General features: G+C 37.1%; 1 protein-coding gene across 2 annotated transcripts in view; it reads right to left on the bottom strand.

Annotated features, from left to right (window-relative positions):
• LOC105180927 (calcium/calmodulin-dependent 3',5'-cyclic nucleotide phosphodiesterase 1) overlaps positions 1 to 18,894 on the bottom strand; it is a 215,567-nt gene that overhangs the window by 196,239 nt on the left and 434 nt on the right. The window contains exon 2 of one of the 2 annotated variants that reach the window (XM_025296615.1): positions 17,320 to 17,815. In XM_025296615.1, the coding sequence (XP_025152400.1) occupies positions 17,320 to 17,416 (97 nt within the window). In that variant the 5' untranslated portion in view covers positions 17,417 to 17,815. Of the gene's footprint in view, positions 1 to 17,319; positions 17,992 to 18,894 lie in introns of those variants that run through there. The other variant, XM_025296614.1, reaches the window with a different exon arrangement.

Genomic DNA, 18,894 nt, shown 5'->3' with positions numbered 1-18,894 from the left:
ATGGTTTGTTAATGTGGAATAGCAAATGACTCCGTCGCGGTAATAAGTGATTTGTTACTTATAATTTGTTGCACTAACCAACAATTTTGTAATGGAAACAAATCTCCAGTAATTTCGTTACTTATCAAAATTACAAATAACGAAAAGTGATTTGTTGCAGTAATTGTTTGATTTGTTCCCCGTACAATTATCAAACAGCAAACGTTCACTTGCTTGCTGACAACAAGTCTTTTTCTTAATGTATATAATGATAAACTGTAATATTAGGTTGGTGTGCAATTTCGCGAACGGATTTTTCAACGAAATTGAAATATATTCTTATTCTCGTTAAAAAGACAATTTTAATCAATAATGTATACACGCCATTCCGTCTTCGGCAATCTTATTCTATCTTTCATATAACTTCATGATTCCCTTGTCATAAGAACTCTTGTGCTCTTCCGGCGAAGAAATTTCAAATGATTTTTCGCATCTTCGAAAGAAAGGAAGTTTATATCTTCAAGAAGGTTCTTTCTGTAATAAACGAAACAGATAATAATCGGGCAATATCGGGTGAATATCAAACTTTGACAATTCTTGCCGAGTCTGCAATACTTGAACGTCTACAAACGTCTTGAATTATCACGGTGAAAGACGGCACCTTTCCAATTGATCAATTCGGAACACTTTCTGGAAACTTCTGCCTTTAGCATGTCCAGTTGAGCGCAGTTGCTTGTCCGAATTAATGGTTCGGTTGTTGGATAGCAGCTTATGTAATAATACACAACTCTAACAGAAATTTATTACTGGCTATAATAAATTGGACAGTGATAATAAGTAATTTTCAAGATTAGGAAAGTTACTTTGTAAAAGTATCTAGTTACGGATAGAGATTTTTTCACTGAAAAAGTAATTAGTTACAGTTATAAGTTACTGAACATACTGAACCTTCAAACATAACATGTTACAATTATTTAGAAAGTAAAATTTAGATTTTTTTATTAAAAAATATATTGCTACTTTATAAATAAATACTCATGTATTTTCTTAAATTTGCAGTTGAAGTTCTACTTATATGAATAATTCTTTTGCTAGCGTAAATTTTGCAGAGAAATGTCTAGTTGTTCTCGTTTTCAAATTGTTGTTATAATTCAAATATTTCTGCACATGCTGACCATTGCATTTTACAATCCTTCTCCGAAGATTAAGATGTTTTATCCATTGCTTGAATTTTTTATATAACTGAAACCATGCAGCGCACTTCTGAACGCAGGTTATGTTAACAAATAAGGACTAGCGACGCGCGACGAAAATGTCCAATAGGCGTACAATGTTTTTGAAAGAAATACAGGTTACGTTCGGAGAGGAGACTCAGCGCTATTGCGTCATTTTATCCTTGTTTTAAATCTAATGAACGATAAAGATAGATGACGCAACAGCGCATTTTCCAAATGCAACCAGAATAACTGTATGCTTATTGGATATCAAGCAACGCATATCGCGTTATCGTGCTGGTCTGCCAGAAACTTAAGTTTATTTTAAAGTTAATTTTAAAACATATAAAGTAACTATTAAAATAACTATTAAATTAGTTACTAGTTATCAAACAAATGTAACTAAGTTAAGTTACAGTTATAGATGGAAAAAATGGAACGAAGTTAAGGTATAGTTACCAAAAAAAATAACTGTAACTGTAACTTTGTTATAAGTAACGAGTTACTTCCCAATCTTGGTAATTTTATTACCCGTATGAATAATAAAATTACTTATTATCCCTTGCCAATTTATACAGCCAATAATAAATTTCTGGAAGGGAATTCCCTTATCTCACCGAATAAAAAGTATGATTCTTTTTGGATGCGAACCATGCTTAGAAGCAGATGATGGACTTCACTTTTTCCACGATCGTTTCCATTCAACGTTATTGCAAAAGAGCCACTTCTCGTTTCTCATCACTATTTATTTCAAAAACGACTCGATTTCATAGTGCCTGTAAAGTGAACCACAGATAAATCCATGCGGTCCATTAACCGTTTGAGCCATACATTTTATTTCTCGATGGAACGTTTTGAAATGTGGTATCTATAAATATTTTCGGAGTCGCTAATTACAAATATGCAGTCAGAATTTTAAAATGAAACGATACGCACAAGTGGTATCAAACTCTGTAAAAAAGTTGAAAGTCAGTCTCTTTTTGTCAATATGTAATAGTTGAATGTCGGTCTTCTTTTCTCTCGTTCTCTGTCACCACATTCGAGAATTTATTTTATGCAGTTTATGACTGTAGCTAAAAATCTTCCATCCTGATGCCCGTCATCTCAGTTGATACCTGATTGTCTTTTGTCAACCGTAAAAGTTGAATGTTAGTCTCTCTTTGTCAGTCCTAATATTCGAATATCAATTATGTTTTCTGTCGTCATAGTCCCGAATTGATCTTATTAAACCTACAACTACAAGTGAATATTTTCTCTTTTTTGATATTTATTCTCTTTATTGATATATGATTGTCGTCTATTGTCGCTATTAATAATCGGTTCACTGTTGCTTGTAATAAACCGACAAAATGGTATTTCATTGTGATTGCTGTAAGCAATGTTTCAAAAAGACGGAATTGCGCGCAGTCAAAAGTAAATCACATTTGAAGCTTTTAAGAGGAAAGTACAATGTAAACTTGAATGATTCATATAAAGTGTGCAATAAATGTTATTATAATATCTAATTTAATTTAATTTAATTCAGGGTGGACAAAGTGTCAAGTTCATCATTCTGATATATATTATGCGTCACATATACAGGCTGTTTTCGAGAAAGTTTAGTAAACGGGGTAAAATTATAACATAGTTAAATATATGGATATATAACGGGATGGAATAAAAAAAGAGAGCACACGTGTGCGGGAAACTGAATGTAGCTCTAAAGAAGCAATATGTTGTACCAACAGTCAAGTATGGAGGAGATGCAATAATGATATGGGCTTGTTTTTCGTAGTATGAGATTGGAAATTTAGTAGCTATAGATGGAATTATGAATGCTGATAAATATATTAACATTTTAAATGAAAACTTAGAAGAATCAATTCTAAAACTGGATCTCGATAAGGAATAGATGTTTCAGCAAGACAATGCAATCCGAAGCACACAGCAAAGAAAACGAAACAATTTTTCCAGAATTGTAAAATAGAAATTCTTGAAAGGTCTCCACAAAGTCCGGATCCACTTAATCCAGTCGAAAATTTATGGAGTTTACTGGATGCAGAGATTCCATCAAAAAAACGCAATAACAAAGAAGAGTTTTTAAATAAATCGCAACTAAAATTTTAAAGAATTTATAAACATTATCTGGAAAAACTTGTTAAAAGTATGCCACGACGTTTACAAGCAGTAATAAAAGCAAAAGGCTACAATACAAAATATTGTACAAAATATAAAGGATTAAATTTCTGTCAAACGGTCGAAGGCATCCAAATGTCGAATTTTTTTATCACTCCAATTTGATTCGAATATCTGGAAATAATTGATTGACCAATATTCAACTTTACTACAAGTCTCGAGTTGCGATGTATCGATCAGAATCAATTCAAGTGCTTATTTGATAGGGCATCCATAGTTGCCGGCCTACCAGAGCGAAAAACATCTTGGATATTCACTTGCTCACTGCACGAAATTTCGAAAACTTCTGACGTTCGCTTACGACATCCTCCCGCATGTGCACGACACATCCACTTGCAGATTTACGTTGCATTCTTGCCTTTACGGAAGCAAAAAAGCATAATATGCACCGGGGAAACTCATTACTGCCTTTTATTTTCAAGTCGCAACAGAAACACGACTGTACTTCTTGAAACATTATCATTTACACCGCAAAGTATACTCTGAAATGTCAGTTGAAATGTGATGTTTAACCCTTTGAGGCATGTATTTTTCAGAAAATCCGAATCACATGAAAACTTATATATGGGAGTTTCTGGAGTCGCTGATGACGAATCCGTTATCAGATTTTCAAAATTCAAGATGACAGATTCAAGATGGCGGCTACAAATAGGAAAAATCGCGATAATTTCAGTGACATCGGTGATTCGTAATCAGCGACCTTGAAAGCTAACCAAAGTACAATTTCAGCTAATCATATAAAAATTTTATGATCCGCCATCTTGGAAATTGAATTTTAGAATGTGGGCCTCAGATTCGTAATCAGCGACCTCAAAAACTAACCAGAGTACAATTTTAGCTAATTTAATAAAAATTCTATGATCTGCCATCTTGGAAAATTAATTTTGGAATTTGAATCTCAGATTCGTAATCAGCGACTCCAAATCTTGATTTTGAGCAAAAAATTCACTCATAATTCGTGGAAAATGATTTTTTTCTGTAAAAATGTATTTTTCACACTTTGTTTATTTATAATAAATGGACAACTTGATGCAAAACACTTTTCAACCTTTCATGTATGTTCCCATATCATATAAGAAGCTAAAAAACGCAAAAAACCCGACAAAAATCCCTCAAATATGAAATATTTCATGAAAATGTGAGAATAAATAGGTGGTAAGTATATTTATCACTATGCCTCAAAGGCAGTTAAATCAAAGCGTATACATAGATAGCCAACTGTCCTCCCAATACGAATCTAACCTAGAAAAAAATCCGCACAAACTTATGAGTCAACCGCATAATATAAAAATAATAAATGACATAACGAAAGTATCGACCGGTCGAGGGAGGGCCATCGAGTCGACCGAGTGTTTTAAGCTAAGAAAGCAGGAAAGGAAACCTTTCAGGTTAAAATAATATTGAGAGAAAATTACGTTAACTTTTGAGGAAAGGGAGATGAATAGTATAACAAGTTCAAAGTTTCCGACGATTCTCATGTTCTCCTCTTCCTTTTCTTCCTTTTTCGCGCTCCCAGTATCTCGACCATATCCACACCTAAAGCTACCCGGGAAGCTTTGCTGTTCAATCGTTATTCTCGAAATATCCAGCATTTTTTATCAAACTTTCTAACTTTCGGACTTGAAGCTTCAACTGGAAAAATATAACCACTCTCCCGACGCGACGTATCAGTCGCACGCAAAGGAACCGTCCAAGTGATCGCCGAACATCGTTAGAATTAAGGTCGCATGCGTGTCGACCTTAACGAGAAGGACGAGTTGCAGAATATAAAACGCAAGGCGAAAAACGCAGGTTTGCGGATGAGATGACGATAACGCCTTTACAAATCCGCCACGTCTTGCGTATCTGCGCGACCGGCGCGTTTTAGCATAATTTAGTTTCGCGCGAGCGTTACTCGCCGAGCGCACGTGGATTTCAGAGCGCGACCCACTCTTTCTCCCTCACAGCCGAGAGCCGGAGACTTGGAGCGTTAAAAGCAGCAGGATAGGAAGAAATACAGAGAGGGTGACAGCCACGGACCCTAGATATTAATACGTGTACGATGTCGGTTCACTTTGTCGAGCAGCGACGTGTAAGATCAACTTGGTCGGAGATACCTTCCCCGCCATGCCGCTGATACTTTGTCCTCGTTGCAAGGTGAAATGCTAACTAAAGGGGATGTTTTAATGGCAAAGATAATAATATGCCTGGTCACGGTGGCTATTCCTAGACGCAGAGCTACTCTCGCATGCGATACTGCCGTTCGGCGCTGTCCACGACGCTTGATTCGAAGAGGAAAGCGCTGCGATCGTAATACGTCAACGTCGACTCATGGTAGAGCGCTATATGAAGGAAAAAGATACGCACGCAACGGCGTGTACACATCTTTCTTTTTATCGAATTATTCAATGCGTCTTGTCGGCGTCTTGTTTTTCTGCCTAAATTTTGATCCTGTAAAATAGTGGATGCGAAAATAACGTTGTGACGAATTGATTCGAAAAATTTCGCATGTACACGTTATCATGGTTTTTTTTTAATAATACGTACATACGTCGACTTTGAATAATGTCGTTGTAATGCGTTGGCAACTTAAAAGCTTCGGAAATTCCGAAATATTAACGCGAGGAATGAAATTTACCAAGACTTCCTGGGAACCTTCATGCAATTAAATATCACGATATATTACAATCAATTCTCATAACCGATGGTAATCACGAGGGATCTCTGAAAGGGAAGCGAGCGTTCGCCACATACAAGCACGTAGTAAAATAATATTTCATCCATCACGAGAGCGAGTGATATCGACACTCCGACGTAGTGTCGCGCGTTATACGTACGTGAGATCGATATTTCTCGGCGATTTCTCGGCGATACTTAAATATAAACAAGCGTTGCTTTTGTTTGTACAAAATTTACCAAAGTGCCGCGCGCCCCATAAATACAGCTCTGAAAAAGGCTGAGATCGATGCGTCCCTAAATATAAAAGCTACATGTATATACGCGTATAAAAAGTCTACGCGAATGAACAGCTTGATACTATCTATTACACACGACACATAGTAAGTACATATATACATACATACATATACACACACACACACACACACATACATATATATACTTTTTCACACACATTTTTCACAAAGACCAAGCACGTCCAGCGGCAAGCAGCGACGCTTTGCGAGTTATTGCGACGAAAATGATAGATAACTCAGCGAACGACGAGCGAACGCGCGAAATTTCAGACGCAAGAAAGTCCCTAATATATTCCGATCGAACTGGTCGTGAGCGAAAGGCCATAAAGTCCTTCTCTATCATTTTATACGTGACGATGACGTCACAAGCGTGCACTGGCCCGGATCACGTGTCATCGTATGGTCTCACGACATTAGGGTATTGCATATTACGTACCTACCCTAATTATTCGATCTACGATGCATTTTCGGTCCACCGGGCGTCAAAGGATTTCTTTTCGTCACAATTTAATCGTCTCTCATAGTTGACCAAGAGAGAGAGAGAGAGAGAGAGAGAGAGAGAGAGAGAGAGAGAGAGAGAGAGAGAGAGAGAGAGAGAGAGAGAGCGCGTTGAACACGAAGTGGGCTGTTCCATGTTCTCGAGGAGCCATTTTGCAATTGAAATCAACTTTCGTACAATTAGAGAAACGAGGGAGTTGGGCTTTTGAGGCGGGCTCGAAGGCTGTCCGAATTTCCTCGGCACAGTGAATCTGCGTTTCACGATAACGACGAACAACGGAAAGGACGTGCACAAGTGAATCATTTTCCTGGTCGAGCACAGCACTTTTTCCCAGGATGCCGTCTCTGTTTTCGGTGCCACGTAATTAATAATGCGGGGTCAAGCGGCGCACTTTTAACGAGCTTCCACGAGACGGTAGAGGAGGTATATACGACGTTTCCCTCGCGCTCCGGCAAACCGGAGAATTTACGAAACTCGACGAAGCTGCGCGCACTTAGCCGGAATAATAAACCCGTGCATCACGCGAGATTAACATCCCTCAGCGCACGATTTATATTGAGATTATGAGCCACGGAGCGATGTATAAAGCATATGTATGATCGTTACGAGAAAAAGAGTGATAAGACGGCGGGATATTTCGGCACTTTATCCAGTAGAATTGCACTCTACGCGGCGAAAATGGCCACCCACTACTCAACCCTGGAACAAACAATCTTCTCGCGAAAAGAAAAATATGAGCACAAAGGAGCGTCTTTTTCGTGAGACCGTGGTAAACCGTGCGAAACCGTGGAAGAATATTCATGCACAAGACGAAGAAGTTAGCGGGCATTAGCTGGCATTATACTCGAGAATGTGATATCATTAAATTAGAATACTAATCCAGATTTAAGTAGTGTCCTGAGCCCAACGATTCACTCTTGTGAATTTTTTATTTTATCCCGAAAAAGATTGCGCTACACGGTAGGTTGAATTTTTCATCCTGATATAAATTCTTTTGAGCCATATATCTCATTTTTCAATGGAACTTTTTGAAATATTTGAAATATGATGGTGGTGAAATATGATGGAAATATTTGAATATTTTGAAATATGATACCTAAATGTTTTCGGGGTCGCTGATTACGAATATAAAATCAAAATTTTTTAATTCAAAATAGCTGATTCAATGCATGGCAAACCAATTACACAAACTTTTTTATTTCTCGATGGAATCTTTTCATATTTAGAACATAAGTTTTTTTCTAGATTGCTAATTGTAAAAAAGGTTGACATTCAAAATGGCAAATTAGTGGATAATAACAACGACTCTAAGTTTATAAATAGTCTTTCAATAATTTCTTATAAAAATGGAACCTACACAAAATTTAAAAAATGTGTATACTAACACTTTCTACTAACTTTTACAGTAACAGTTTTACTTTTAGTAATAACTACCGTTAAATGTTCTTAATGAAATATTAATATTGCAATGTGTCGATTCCTAATAGTTTGCTCATACATGAATTTTTCTGGAAAAAATGCCCTTTTTTCATTCTCATTTGTTTCTAGCAGGTTAACAATTAAACGTTTAAACTATATGTTATTTATTTTTACTTCCTTATGTTGCTAAGAATATATAGTAATAATATAATCGACCATGACTGTCTAAAAGTTAGTCAAAAATCACAGAAATGAAGAGAATTTATGTGGGATAACGTACATCCCACTGTGTGCTCAATAGTGGTTAAAGAGAATGAGATACTTGCGAAATAATTTACACGCGAATATTTCACGGAAATTCCTTCACGTCAAATTAATAACGACGGGGATTTCGCTATTAACTCAGTATAATATGACATTTTAATATATTAATAATGTAATAACGTATTAATAATTATAATTTTGTGGTACACAACGCAGCATACAATCTCTCTCTCTCTCTCTCTCTCTCTCTTTCTCTCTCTCTCTCTCATTGTCTATTATCTCGATCCAATAGTTATCGCAAGAGTAATGTGCAAACTTTCGATCGGAGATTTGTTGTCTGACGCTCATTAATTACAAATTGAAACACCCGAGAAGTCAAGTCGCATAAAGATCCCCGTTGGTAGCAGCGTAACAAAACTGAATCGGAGAAATGGATTTCGATCGGCTGACGGTCGGCCTGTGTGTATTTAAAGAAATCCGCGGTACTTATGGAAAGTAGGACAATCCGAATTAGCGAAGGCATAATGCCGATTTGATATTGAGCGTGCACTGTACCCGTTATTCGCTGGTGTTAGTCGGTGACGTGTTATTCTCGGTGAAGATTGAAAGGGCGACGAGTAACACGCGGATGATTCGAGGCCATGCACCATTTATTATTATCCAGACGGAGAAATGAAGGAGCAAGCGAGCGAGCGAGTGAGTGAACGAGAAGGACGAAAGAGGGAACGATCGAACGCCATGAGAATCGTTCATTATTCTGCCTCATATTAGGGATTCCTGCGGACCGATTAACAAATACCTTTCGACGTCTGGCTCTCTTTCAAGCACCCTCTTGTCCCTTCACGTGCCCTCGCGCGATGCGTTCTCTCGCTCTCCCTCTCACCTCCCACCTCTCTCTCTCTCTCTCTCTCTCTCTCTCTCTCTCTCTCTCTCTCTCTCTCCTCTCCCTTTCTCTTTATCTCCCCCCTTCTCACTCCCTCATTCACACTCTCCTTTCGCCATTTCGGATTCTCCACCTCCGTTTGGCGTTTTGTGCCGAGATATTAGAGTCCAGCGAGCCTCGAGAGGCTCCGATCGAACGCCTCCATTGGTATTCCTAATGGCGAGAAAGGATGTCGGGTTAACGTCGTTTAAAAGCACAGGCTGTCGCCCATTAAAGCGCCGGTAGTTCTCGGCAAATCTCATCAACGGTTCTATTTTCGATGCCCCGTGAGCGACGACATCGAACAGCGCTCTGTAACGAGTCGTTCTGTCGAGTCGTCGGGCGTGAAACAAGTTCCACGTTGATGAGCAAACAACGCGACGCAACATGCGCGGACATAATATCCGGGAGCGGTTTTATCGAAACGCGCGCAAAAATTCGACCCGCACGTGGCGCGTGGCGTGTGGAGAGAATTTCCACGAATGCTGCGGGAAATCGAGGGAACCGAGTTAATTATCGTCAAAATCGAGCGAGCAGACCGGCTACGACGCGCTCTGAGCGCTGCAAACAAGAAATATATATATATATATAAACCGCCGATCGAAACTTCCTGTGCTAAACCCCTGTGATATTCCGTCATTAAATAGTAATTCCCGGCTAAATTGCCAATGTAATGCTGGTAGTTCGAATGAAATTTTACAGAGCATTTACGTGCACAGCCCACTCGAAGCAATTCTTTAGGTCGCGCCGCTCCATCAATCCAAGCAGCAAGCAAGTCGTTACCGCGAAGCTTACTGCGTAATACTTTGCTGTGTACTTAATTAATACCCTGTCTCTCAAAGAATACCAGTAAGTCGCGTTGATTCATGCCTGACAGCACGACTTTGCGCGCCAAATTACCTCGGTGATTTTCTCTCATCGATTATAAATACACTCAGAACTCTGTACGAGACCCGGCGAGCTGACGAGGATAACATGGAATCGATATCGAGCAGTCGTTCATTTGCAGACGGATCTCAAACGCGCACCTCTCTCTGTGTGAACAAATCTACAAAGCGAATTCACGCGTCGTGTAGTACCGCAGCAACTTACCCGCGGAAGAGGTACATTTCAGTTAGCAGTGTTCTAACATTAATCGAATTGCGCGCCAATCTCGCCGGCAAGCCGACGAGGGTAACGATAAACGGTCAACGAAAGTTAGTTACAAGGTAAACCTTGCTTGCGACGCTTAATTGCCATCATAACTCGAGACAACTTAACCTCCGCCGCGGGGATGATCGTTATATGGCTGAACACCGCCCGACCGACCGGCTTATTCTCGGTTGAAAAATCCATTTTTTTTTTAAGCGCGTGATCGAGATTACGCTCGATCAACGAGTCGTTTTAAAAGAGTGTATCGCGTTCGTTCCTTATCGTTCACATCGATAATATCGTCGCGAAGGTACCGATATACAGGGTGTCCCATTTTAAAAAACGTACCTCGATAATTCTTCAACAAAGCATTTTCAGCAAAAATGTTTCGGACAAAAGTTGTATGATTTCAAGGGGAACATAAAACAACTATACTATTTTGTTTACAAATGGCACCTTATATTGTTATAATAGCACCACTTTCGAGATATTCACTGATCATTACTTTTTTTAAATGGAAACCCGAATTTTTTTATTATACCGTCCTTTTCTATCAATTAATTTAAATAACTTTTTTGTCTGAAACATTTTTTTATTTGCCTAATACTTTTTGAGATATTAAAAAAAAACTTTTAAGCAAAAGATAAGGAAAATTTAAGGAAAAAAATAACTTTTTCAATATTTAACTCACCCAGAATATATTGTTATAATAGCGCCTTGACTTTTGTTAACTTACTGACTTTTGGAAATTTCAAAATCATCAAATTAACAAAAGTCAGGATGCTATTGTAACAATAGCTTACTTGAGACCAAGTAGAGCAGAAAAGTCTAGTACTACTTTTTCTTCCGAAAAATAGTTAGCGAGATATCGTGAGTTAAATATTGAAAAAGTTATCAAAAAGTTTTCCTTAAATATTTCAAAAAATATTAGGCAAATAAAAAAATATTCAGACAAAAGTTGTTTAAATTAATTGGTAGAAAAAAACGGTGTAATACAAAATTGGGGTTTTCATTTGAGAAAAGTAATGATCAGTGAATATCTCGAAAGTGGTGTAAACAAAATAGTATAATTGTTTTATGTTCCCCTTGAAATCGTACAACTTTTGTCCGAAACATTTTTGCTGACAATGCTTCGTTGAAGAATTAGCGAAGTGCGTTTTTTAAAATGGGACACCCTGTAAGTTTTGATCTAATCGTAAATTATTAGGTATTCCGGGCAGTTTTGAGGGATTTTTTGCAAAAGAAATATGTTTATTTTTTAAAAACGTTAAATTATATTTTATCGAAAATATCTTCCATTGCTAGCTATAAGCTTTTTCCCACTTTTTGGGCAATAAGTAAATTCCGCGATAAAAGAAATATTCATCCTTCGAAGCAATCCATTCATCGAGACATTTTTTATATTTCTTCATATGATTTCATATGATTTGAAATGCTGGTCAGGCAAAGCTGGACTGCATAGATCGAAATAAATAATAATCCGAAGGAGCATAGTCTGATGAATATGCGGGGTGTGGTAGGACTTTCTATCGAAGTGCTAGTAATGTATCCTTAACTGTTTTTGCAATGTGTGGTCGAGCATTGTTGTGCAGTAAAATCACTTTGCGTTTTCTTTGAGCTATTACTCGACGTTTTAAAGCATGATTCAAATTGATTAATTATTGTCGATAACGTACAACAATGACTGTTTGACTTGGTTATCGCAACTCATAAAATATAACGCCTTTCACGTCCCACTAAATGCACAATAAAACCTTACTTTCGTGGGTGTTGCGTTTTGGAGTCGATGTCGATGGTTGACCTGGACTTATCCACGACTTTTTACGCTTAAGATTATCATAGTAGATCCATTTTTCATCTCCAGTTATAATCTTATACAAGAACTGCTTCTTTTTGTGACGAGAAAGCAATGAAGTGCAAACGGTTAAACGATTTTGAATAGCCAATTCAGGCAATGTATGTGGAATCCATTTACCTTCTTTTTCAATCTTTCCCATTGCGTGTAAATGACCTGAAATGATTCAGTGAACAACCTGAACAACCTGAAATGTTGATTTACCAACATTTAATGTTTCAGCTAGTTCTTGAAGCGTTTGAGCTGTTTTCATCCAATAATGTCGATATCTTCAAACTTTTTTTGGTTAACCTGAACATTGTTTGTCTTTCAAATCGTAATCACCAAGCCGAAATCGCCGTTACCAATACTCGTATGTTTTAACCGATGGAGAAAAGTCAGAATAAGTTTTTGAGATGAATCGGTGGGCTTCGTTGAGGTGAGCAGCCGTTTCCTTCGAATCGAAACAATAAAGCAGTAAATGTCGACAATGCTTTTTACCACGCTTCATTTTAAATCACACAAAAAATGTGGTTATGTTCACGAATGCACATGCCATGTGTCAAATTATTTGTAGAAATGTCCAAGCTTTAATGGTGTACCAACATTCAAAATATGTCTAGTAGATTTGTAGCTATAGCCATCTATATTAAACCCTCAAAATTAACCGAAACACCTAATAAAAAGCGAGGAAAATGTACATTGAAATTGGAAATCAAAGACCCTGAGAGGATTATTATTAATAAATTATATAACGACGATCACGTCATACGATTTATCGTAACAGATAATTGTTTGCCGAAAAGGTGCACTTATTAGATTAAAAATTAATTAGATGGTTTTCTAATAAAATTGAACGTTAATTTACACAAAAAAATGAAACGCATTTCAATCCTCGAAATACTCGCCGCTATTTTCGATTATTCTCCTCCATCTTTCGACAAATTTGACATACACTCTGTCGTTATTAAAGTAGGAATATATTAGATGTAGAAATTAACTCGATGCCTTTACATTGAATTAATTATAACTTATATTATGATTATTAATTATTAATACATTGAATTGTAATTTATATTATAATTATTAATTATAATTCTGTTTTAACTTCAATGACGAATTCCCTTTCGAAAAAATGACGGCGACTTTGGGTCGATAAATTCGTCAACACTTTTGCAGACCTTTCCCGCTGTTTCAAAGTGCGTGTCAGCTAAGCGATGTTGCAACCGAAACAGGTGGGTAATCCGACGGAGCAACTAGGTAAATACGCCACATAAAGTAAATACTCCCCCCAGTCCAAGGAACAAATAACGTCCCTTTGTCCCTGTGGCCGATGTTGTCATGCTGCAGAATGACTTGCTTAGTTCCGTGATCGGTAAATGGTCTTTCGCGCTCTATTTCACCACTTAAACGGATGAGTTGCTGTTAGTAATGCTCTGAATTAAAAGAATCTAACCAGATTGTAGCAACCCATAATATACCACATTCTTAATATCCTATCAAATGCACGATAACATGTTTTTGGCGTGAACATTGAATTTAGGAGTCGATGTCGATGTACGGGTTCCACAATTTTCTACGTTAGGATAGTTGTAAACAAAATCCATTTTTTATCGTCGGTTTTATAATGTTGTACAATGAATTCTTCCTTCTAAACAAAGATACAGCCATATCACATATTCGCTCTTTGTTTTCCGGACTGAGCTCATGCAAAATCCATCTACTTTGCCAAGATACATACATACACAGTCTGTCCCAGATACGATGAGACTGGTTCCATCAAAGTTCTTAGCGCAGCGATATCTATGAGTGAATGATGGTAGGTGAATGTTCTATCCTTCATCTACTTAACCTCAAAATTTGAGCGAATTCGGTTGATATTTCACTGTGGTTTGACATTTTATGTAAAGTCACTTTGTGTACGTCGGTCGAAAAACCAACTTTTAAATTGGATAAAAGTGGTGCAGAAACGCTAAAAAATGTGTACGGGGATGAATGCATGTCCCGTGCACAGGTTTTCCGTTGGTTTGGCCGATTCCGTGACGGTCATGAGGACCTTGCAAACGATGACCGAGCACCGCCGCCAAAAACTACTCGCAATGAAGAAAACATCGAGAAAGTCAAAGAAATTCTTCGAAGCGACCGCTGTGTGTCTGCCCAGATATTATCTGGGAGTTCTACAACGATTGTGGGCCAGAATTCGACGAGTTCGACCGGAATATCGAGAGCCAGGCAGTTGGTTTTTGTTGCACGATAATGCACCATCGCACAAAGCCATCATGGTACGTGAATTCTTGACCAAAAAGGCATCATTGTTATCGATCACCCACCGTATTCACTTGATTTGGCTCGGTGCGACTTCTGGCTATTTCCCAAACTGAAATTGGCGATGAAAGGAAATCGTTTCGATACCATCCCGGTCATCCAAAAGACTTCGACCGCCATACTAAAGGCCATTCCAGCCGATGAGTATAAAAAATGTTTCGAAAAATTTGTTGAAAGTTTCCAGCGCTGTATTGACTCAGAAGGGGACTATTTTGAATAAACAAGAATAAAAAATCAAAATAATAAACGCTTTGTATTTTTTTTAGACCAGTCTCATTGGATCCGGGACAGACTGTGTAGTGTGCTTGATGTATTGAGAGTACAAATTAGTTCGGTCCGTTCTTTTGTTTTAAAAATGTATTTATTTCAAAACGAAATGAATGAACAGATCAATTAAAGTATTTTCCATCGCTGGTTACTACTTTCTCCCATTTCTCAGGCAATTTTCGAATTCCATCTCGAAAAAATGACTCGTCTTTTGAGGCGATCCAAGTTTGGAGTCAATTTTCGATTTCTGCGAAAGAAGTGAACCGGTGACCTGCCAAATCGTGCTGCATCTTTCAGAACAATCAGTAATCAAAAGGAGCAATGTCCGGAGAATACGGCGGGTGCGGTAAAACATCCCATTTGAGTGTTTCCAAATATTTTTTTATGACTTTTGCGACATGAGGCCGAGCGTTGTCATGAAGAACGCCTTTCAACGTCTCTCGGTTTCAGTTCATAAGGCACCCAATTTCCTTGTTTTTGAATAATTCCCATGTCTCTCAATCGTACGGAAACGGCTTGTTGAGTCACTCCCAATGATTCTGCAAGCTCCTCTTGCGTTTGACTCTGATCTTCTTCGAGCAATGCCTCTAATTCTTTGTTCTTGAATTTTTTTGGCTGTCCAGAGCGAGGCTTGTCTTCGACGCTGAAATCTCCATCCTTGAAACGTCGAAACCATTCCCTACATGATTTATCAGTTGGAGCAGCGTCAACATAAACTTCAACAAGCATTTGATGGGCTTTAGCTGCACTTTTCTTCCAATTAAAGCAGAAAATTAAAATCTCCCGCAAATGCTGCTTGGTTAACACAAAATTCGACATTTTCAACACTGTAAAAAGCAAAGTTTTTGTATGAAACTCAAAGCGATATAAACTGAATATTATTGGCAGATGTCTAACTTCTCTGAAACCGCCAAAATCGGCAGTCACTATGAACAACCATTCATAATAGCCGGGAGTCATCTTTTGAAAACGAACCGAACTAATTTGTACACCCAATATTAAAGTCAGCACTTTAAACTTTCAAAACAGAAGGAAAATATTTGAAGTTAAAACAGAATTATAATTAATAATTATAATATAAATTACAATTCAATGTATTAATAATTAATGATCATAATATAAGTTATAATTAATTCAATATAAAGGCATCGAGTTAATTTCTACATCTAATATATTCCTACTTTAATAACGACAGAGTGTATGTCAAATATTGTTTCATATCGCGCTTTAAATTCGACCGTAATTACAACATAAACGGATATTTGCATCTTTAGTTTTTAACTCAATGCGTAAAGTTTTTAACGAGCAGTTGTTAAAAGTAAAAATTGAAACAGTCAACATTCAGCGGAAAAAGTTTCTAAATAATGAAACAAACGTTGGCAGCGCGCAGTGACATTAATTCGAGATGTGAAGCGAATCCCAAAAGATTATTACACACAGAACATAAAATAAGAATCTTTCTTATTCGAGAAAAGCTACAACAGATTTCCGCCGTAAATTTCTTTCAAGCCGAAGATTAAAATTGGCAACGTTATGTGCACGAATTGATTTGAATCGCAGAATTCGGGAAATATAATATTTGTACTTTCGAGTCGAAATGTTAGTTTTTTTATATTAACTTTGCACACATCCTATTGGACTCGAAAGGCTCAATTGAGAAAAATTCAGGATACAATATTATAGAAACTATCTTCTTTGCCACAAGCAATTATATACATTATTGTTCTTTTCATGTTGAAACTTAGTGAAAATTAGTAGGTAAGAAATAAAATAATTTCCTTTTACTATAATCTTTACATTTTTCTTTTTACGCTGATTACGTTGACAATTTCAGTAAAATTAGGAAATCTAAAAGAAATAAGAAAAAAATATATTTTTTATAGAGAAAAGCACGAAAATATTTTTATTCCGGAACGAAAGAGAGAAAATCGTTGGCAAATTAAACTTGAATTGAATCCCAACTAATATTGTTACAAGCACAAATTAAAATTCGCGAAAAATCCAAATTCTAAATTTCGGCTGGAGTATTCCCCTCCTATGTGTATTATGTCTCGTAAAAAATTTTTATCATCACGACTTTCATGACTATTTTTCTAGAAAAGAATTTACACATATGGTATATAAAACGTCCACAAATATTTGAGAAAGAAAAAGGCGGAAATATCCGAAGCTTCGTGCAAAGTTTCGAGCGTTCCAATCGAAATATCGGACTCGATCAAACGAGAAGAAAAATAATAAACTCAAAATATACACTGAACGATGCTGGAATCATCGTAAGTAAACAAAGTAGTAAAGCTGCATAACAAACTGTATGTATAATATATGAATTTGCTCACTGGGTCCCGCTGTACCGCTGCTACCTCCGGGCCAGATTCTCCAGCTATTCCACCGGCGCCAGCTCCTCGGTGATTTCTGGTAGCGGTTCAACTCCATCCGGGTAGAACACTCACACACGAGAGAATACCGGAAGAAAGGGAAACGGACTAAACGCGACTAACTTCGAACGCGCATACTGTTTTATTTCGTGCGAGATGCAACGTCGTACGGTTATAGAACGATCGAATTATTTAGGAGGCGTCCTTTGTACTTATTTATATCTTTTATATGATTCGGTTTACGAGGCGATATTACGATCGCTTTACGCCTGTCTTGCTCGGGAAACACATTCGCGTTCACGCGCGTTTTATTTCTGGCAGGGAACAAGATGTGCGGAATAGACGTGAGGGATTGCGTTACTAATGTCAGAATCGTCACGACGCGCCATATAAATGGATAAACAGCGATTCTCCACGAAATGAACACGCTCTATGTGCTCTATATTCCCCGCAGCGACTGGTGTATCGTAAACAATACTCGTAATTATTATACGCGAAACACACTGCTACAACCGCACGTCAAGCATTTGTTTGACAACACTACGCAAGCTACGCGCATGCGAAATTACGTCAGCATGATTCCAATAACTCCAATGTCACGGTTAATGATCGTTAATTTTCACGAGTTTTCATGAATATGCTTTTTCGTGAGAACGATGCAAAAGAAGAAAATCCTCTTACAGAGAACGCTGTATTGTTTTTAATTTTAAATATATGAACATGTACCGTAACGTTATAAAATTTCGTGAAAATCATCGTAGTATATAGTTATGCTGTGTTGTAAACTAAAGTAAGTTAAAGAAAACGTGAAACATTAAGCTAAACCAAACAATGTTAATCTCAGATTAGAAGCGGATCAACTTTTCAAAGATTTGAAGTCAATTTCGAGAAAATTTTACATAGTTGGCCCTTCAACACGTGGTGATTAACTGATTTTCAACAAATCGCTGACGATTTATACGTAATATGTCCAGATCATTACTCTGCAAATGTTTACTATATTTTATATATACAGTGTATATATTATTATTCTATATATAAATATTCTTTGTATGAAAGATATATACACATATAATATGCATATATATGTGTATATATGCATATATCAGCACATTAAACTAATGATATTACCGAATCATTTTCGTTAAAATATCTTTCTTTTGTATTTGCCGCTGTGAATTTTCTCACCTTCACCGACTTTTACCGACGAAGATTAATTACACAAACTTCTATATTTTATCACCCTTTCCACTCTTTTTGATGTTTTTGCATAGTTTCGCAAAATAACATGGATCGTGACGTATATGAAAATCTTACCAAACAACGCACACATTAACCTTCTAACGATACATTCCCATGATTTTATAATATATGTACAGAAAATATGTTATATATTGTATCAAAGTCACAAAAACAATCATTCATACAAAGAAACGAAATATTCCATATTTCCTCGGTATTTCTTCGATATACAAATGTTTTCGAGAATTTTCGATTTTACGGTTTTATGATATTCGTCTACAGAAATTGTTTGTG

This window comes from Harpegnathos saltator, unplaced genomic scaffold (genome assembly GCF_003227715.2).
Source record: "Harpegnathos saltator strain DR-91 unplaced genomic scaffold, Hsal_v8.6 scaffold15, whole genome shotgun sequence".
NCBI classification, from domain to species: domain Eukaryota; kingdom Metazoa; phylum Arthropoda; class Insecta; order Hymenoptera; family Formicidae; genus Harpegnathos; species Harpegnathos saltator.
Note: the sequence above shows the minus strand (reverse complement) of the source record. Positions and strands in the feature narration are given on the sequence as shown.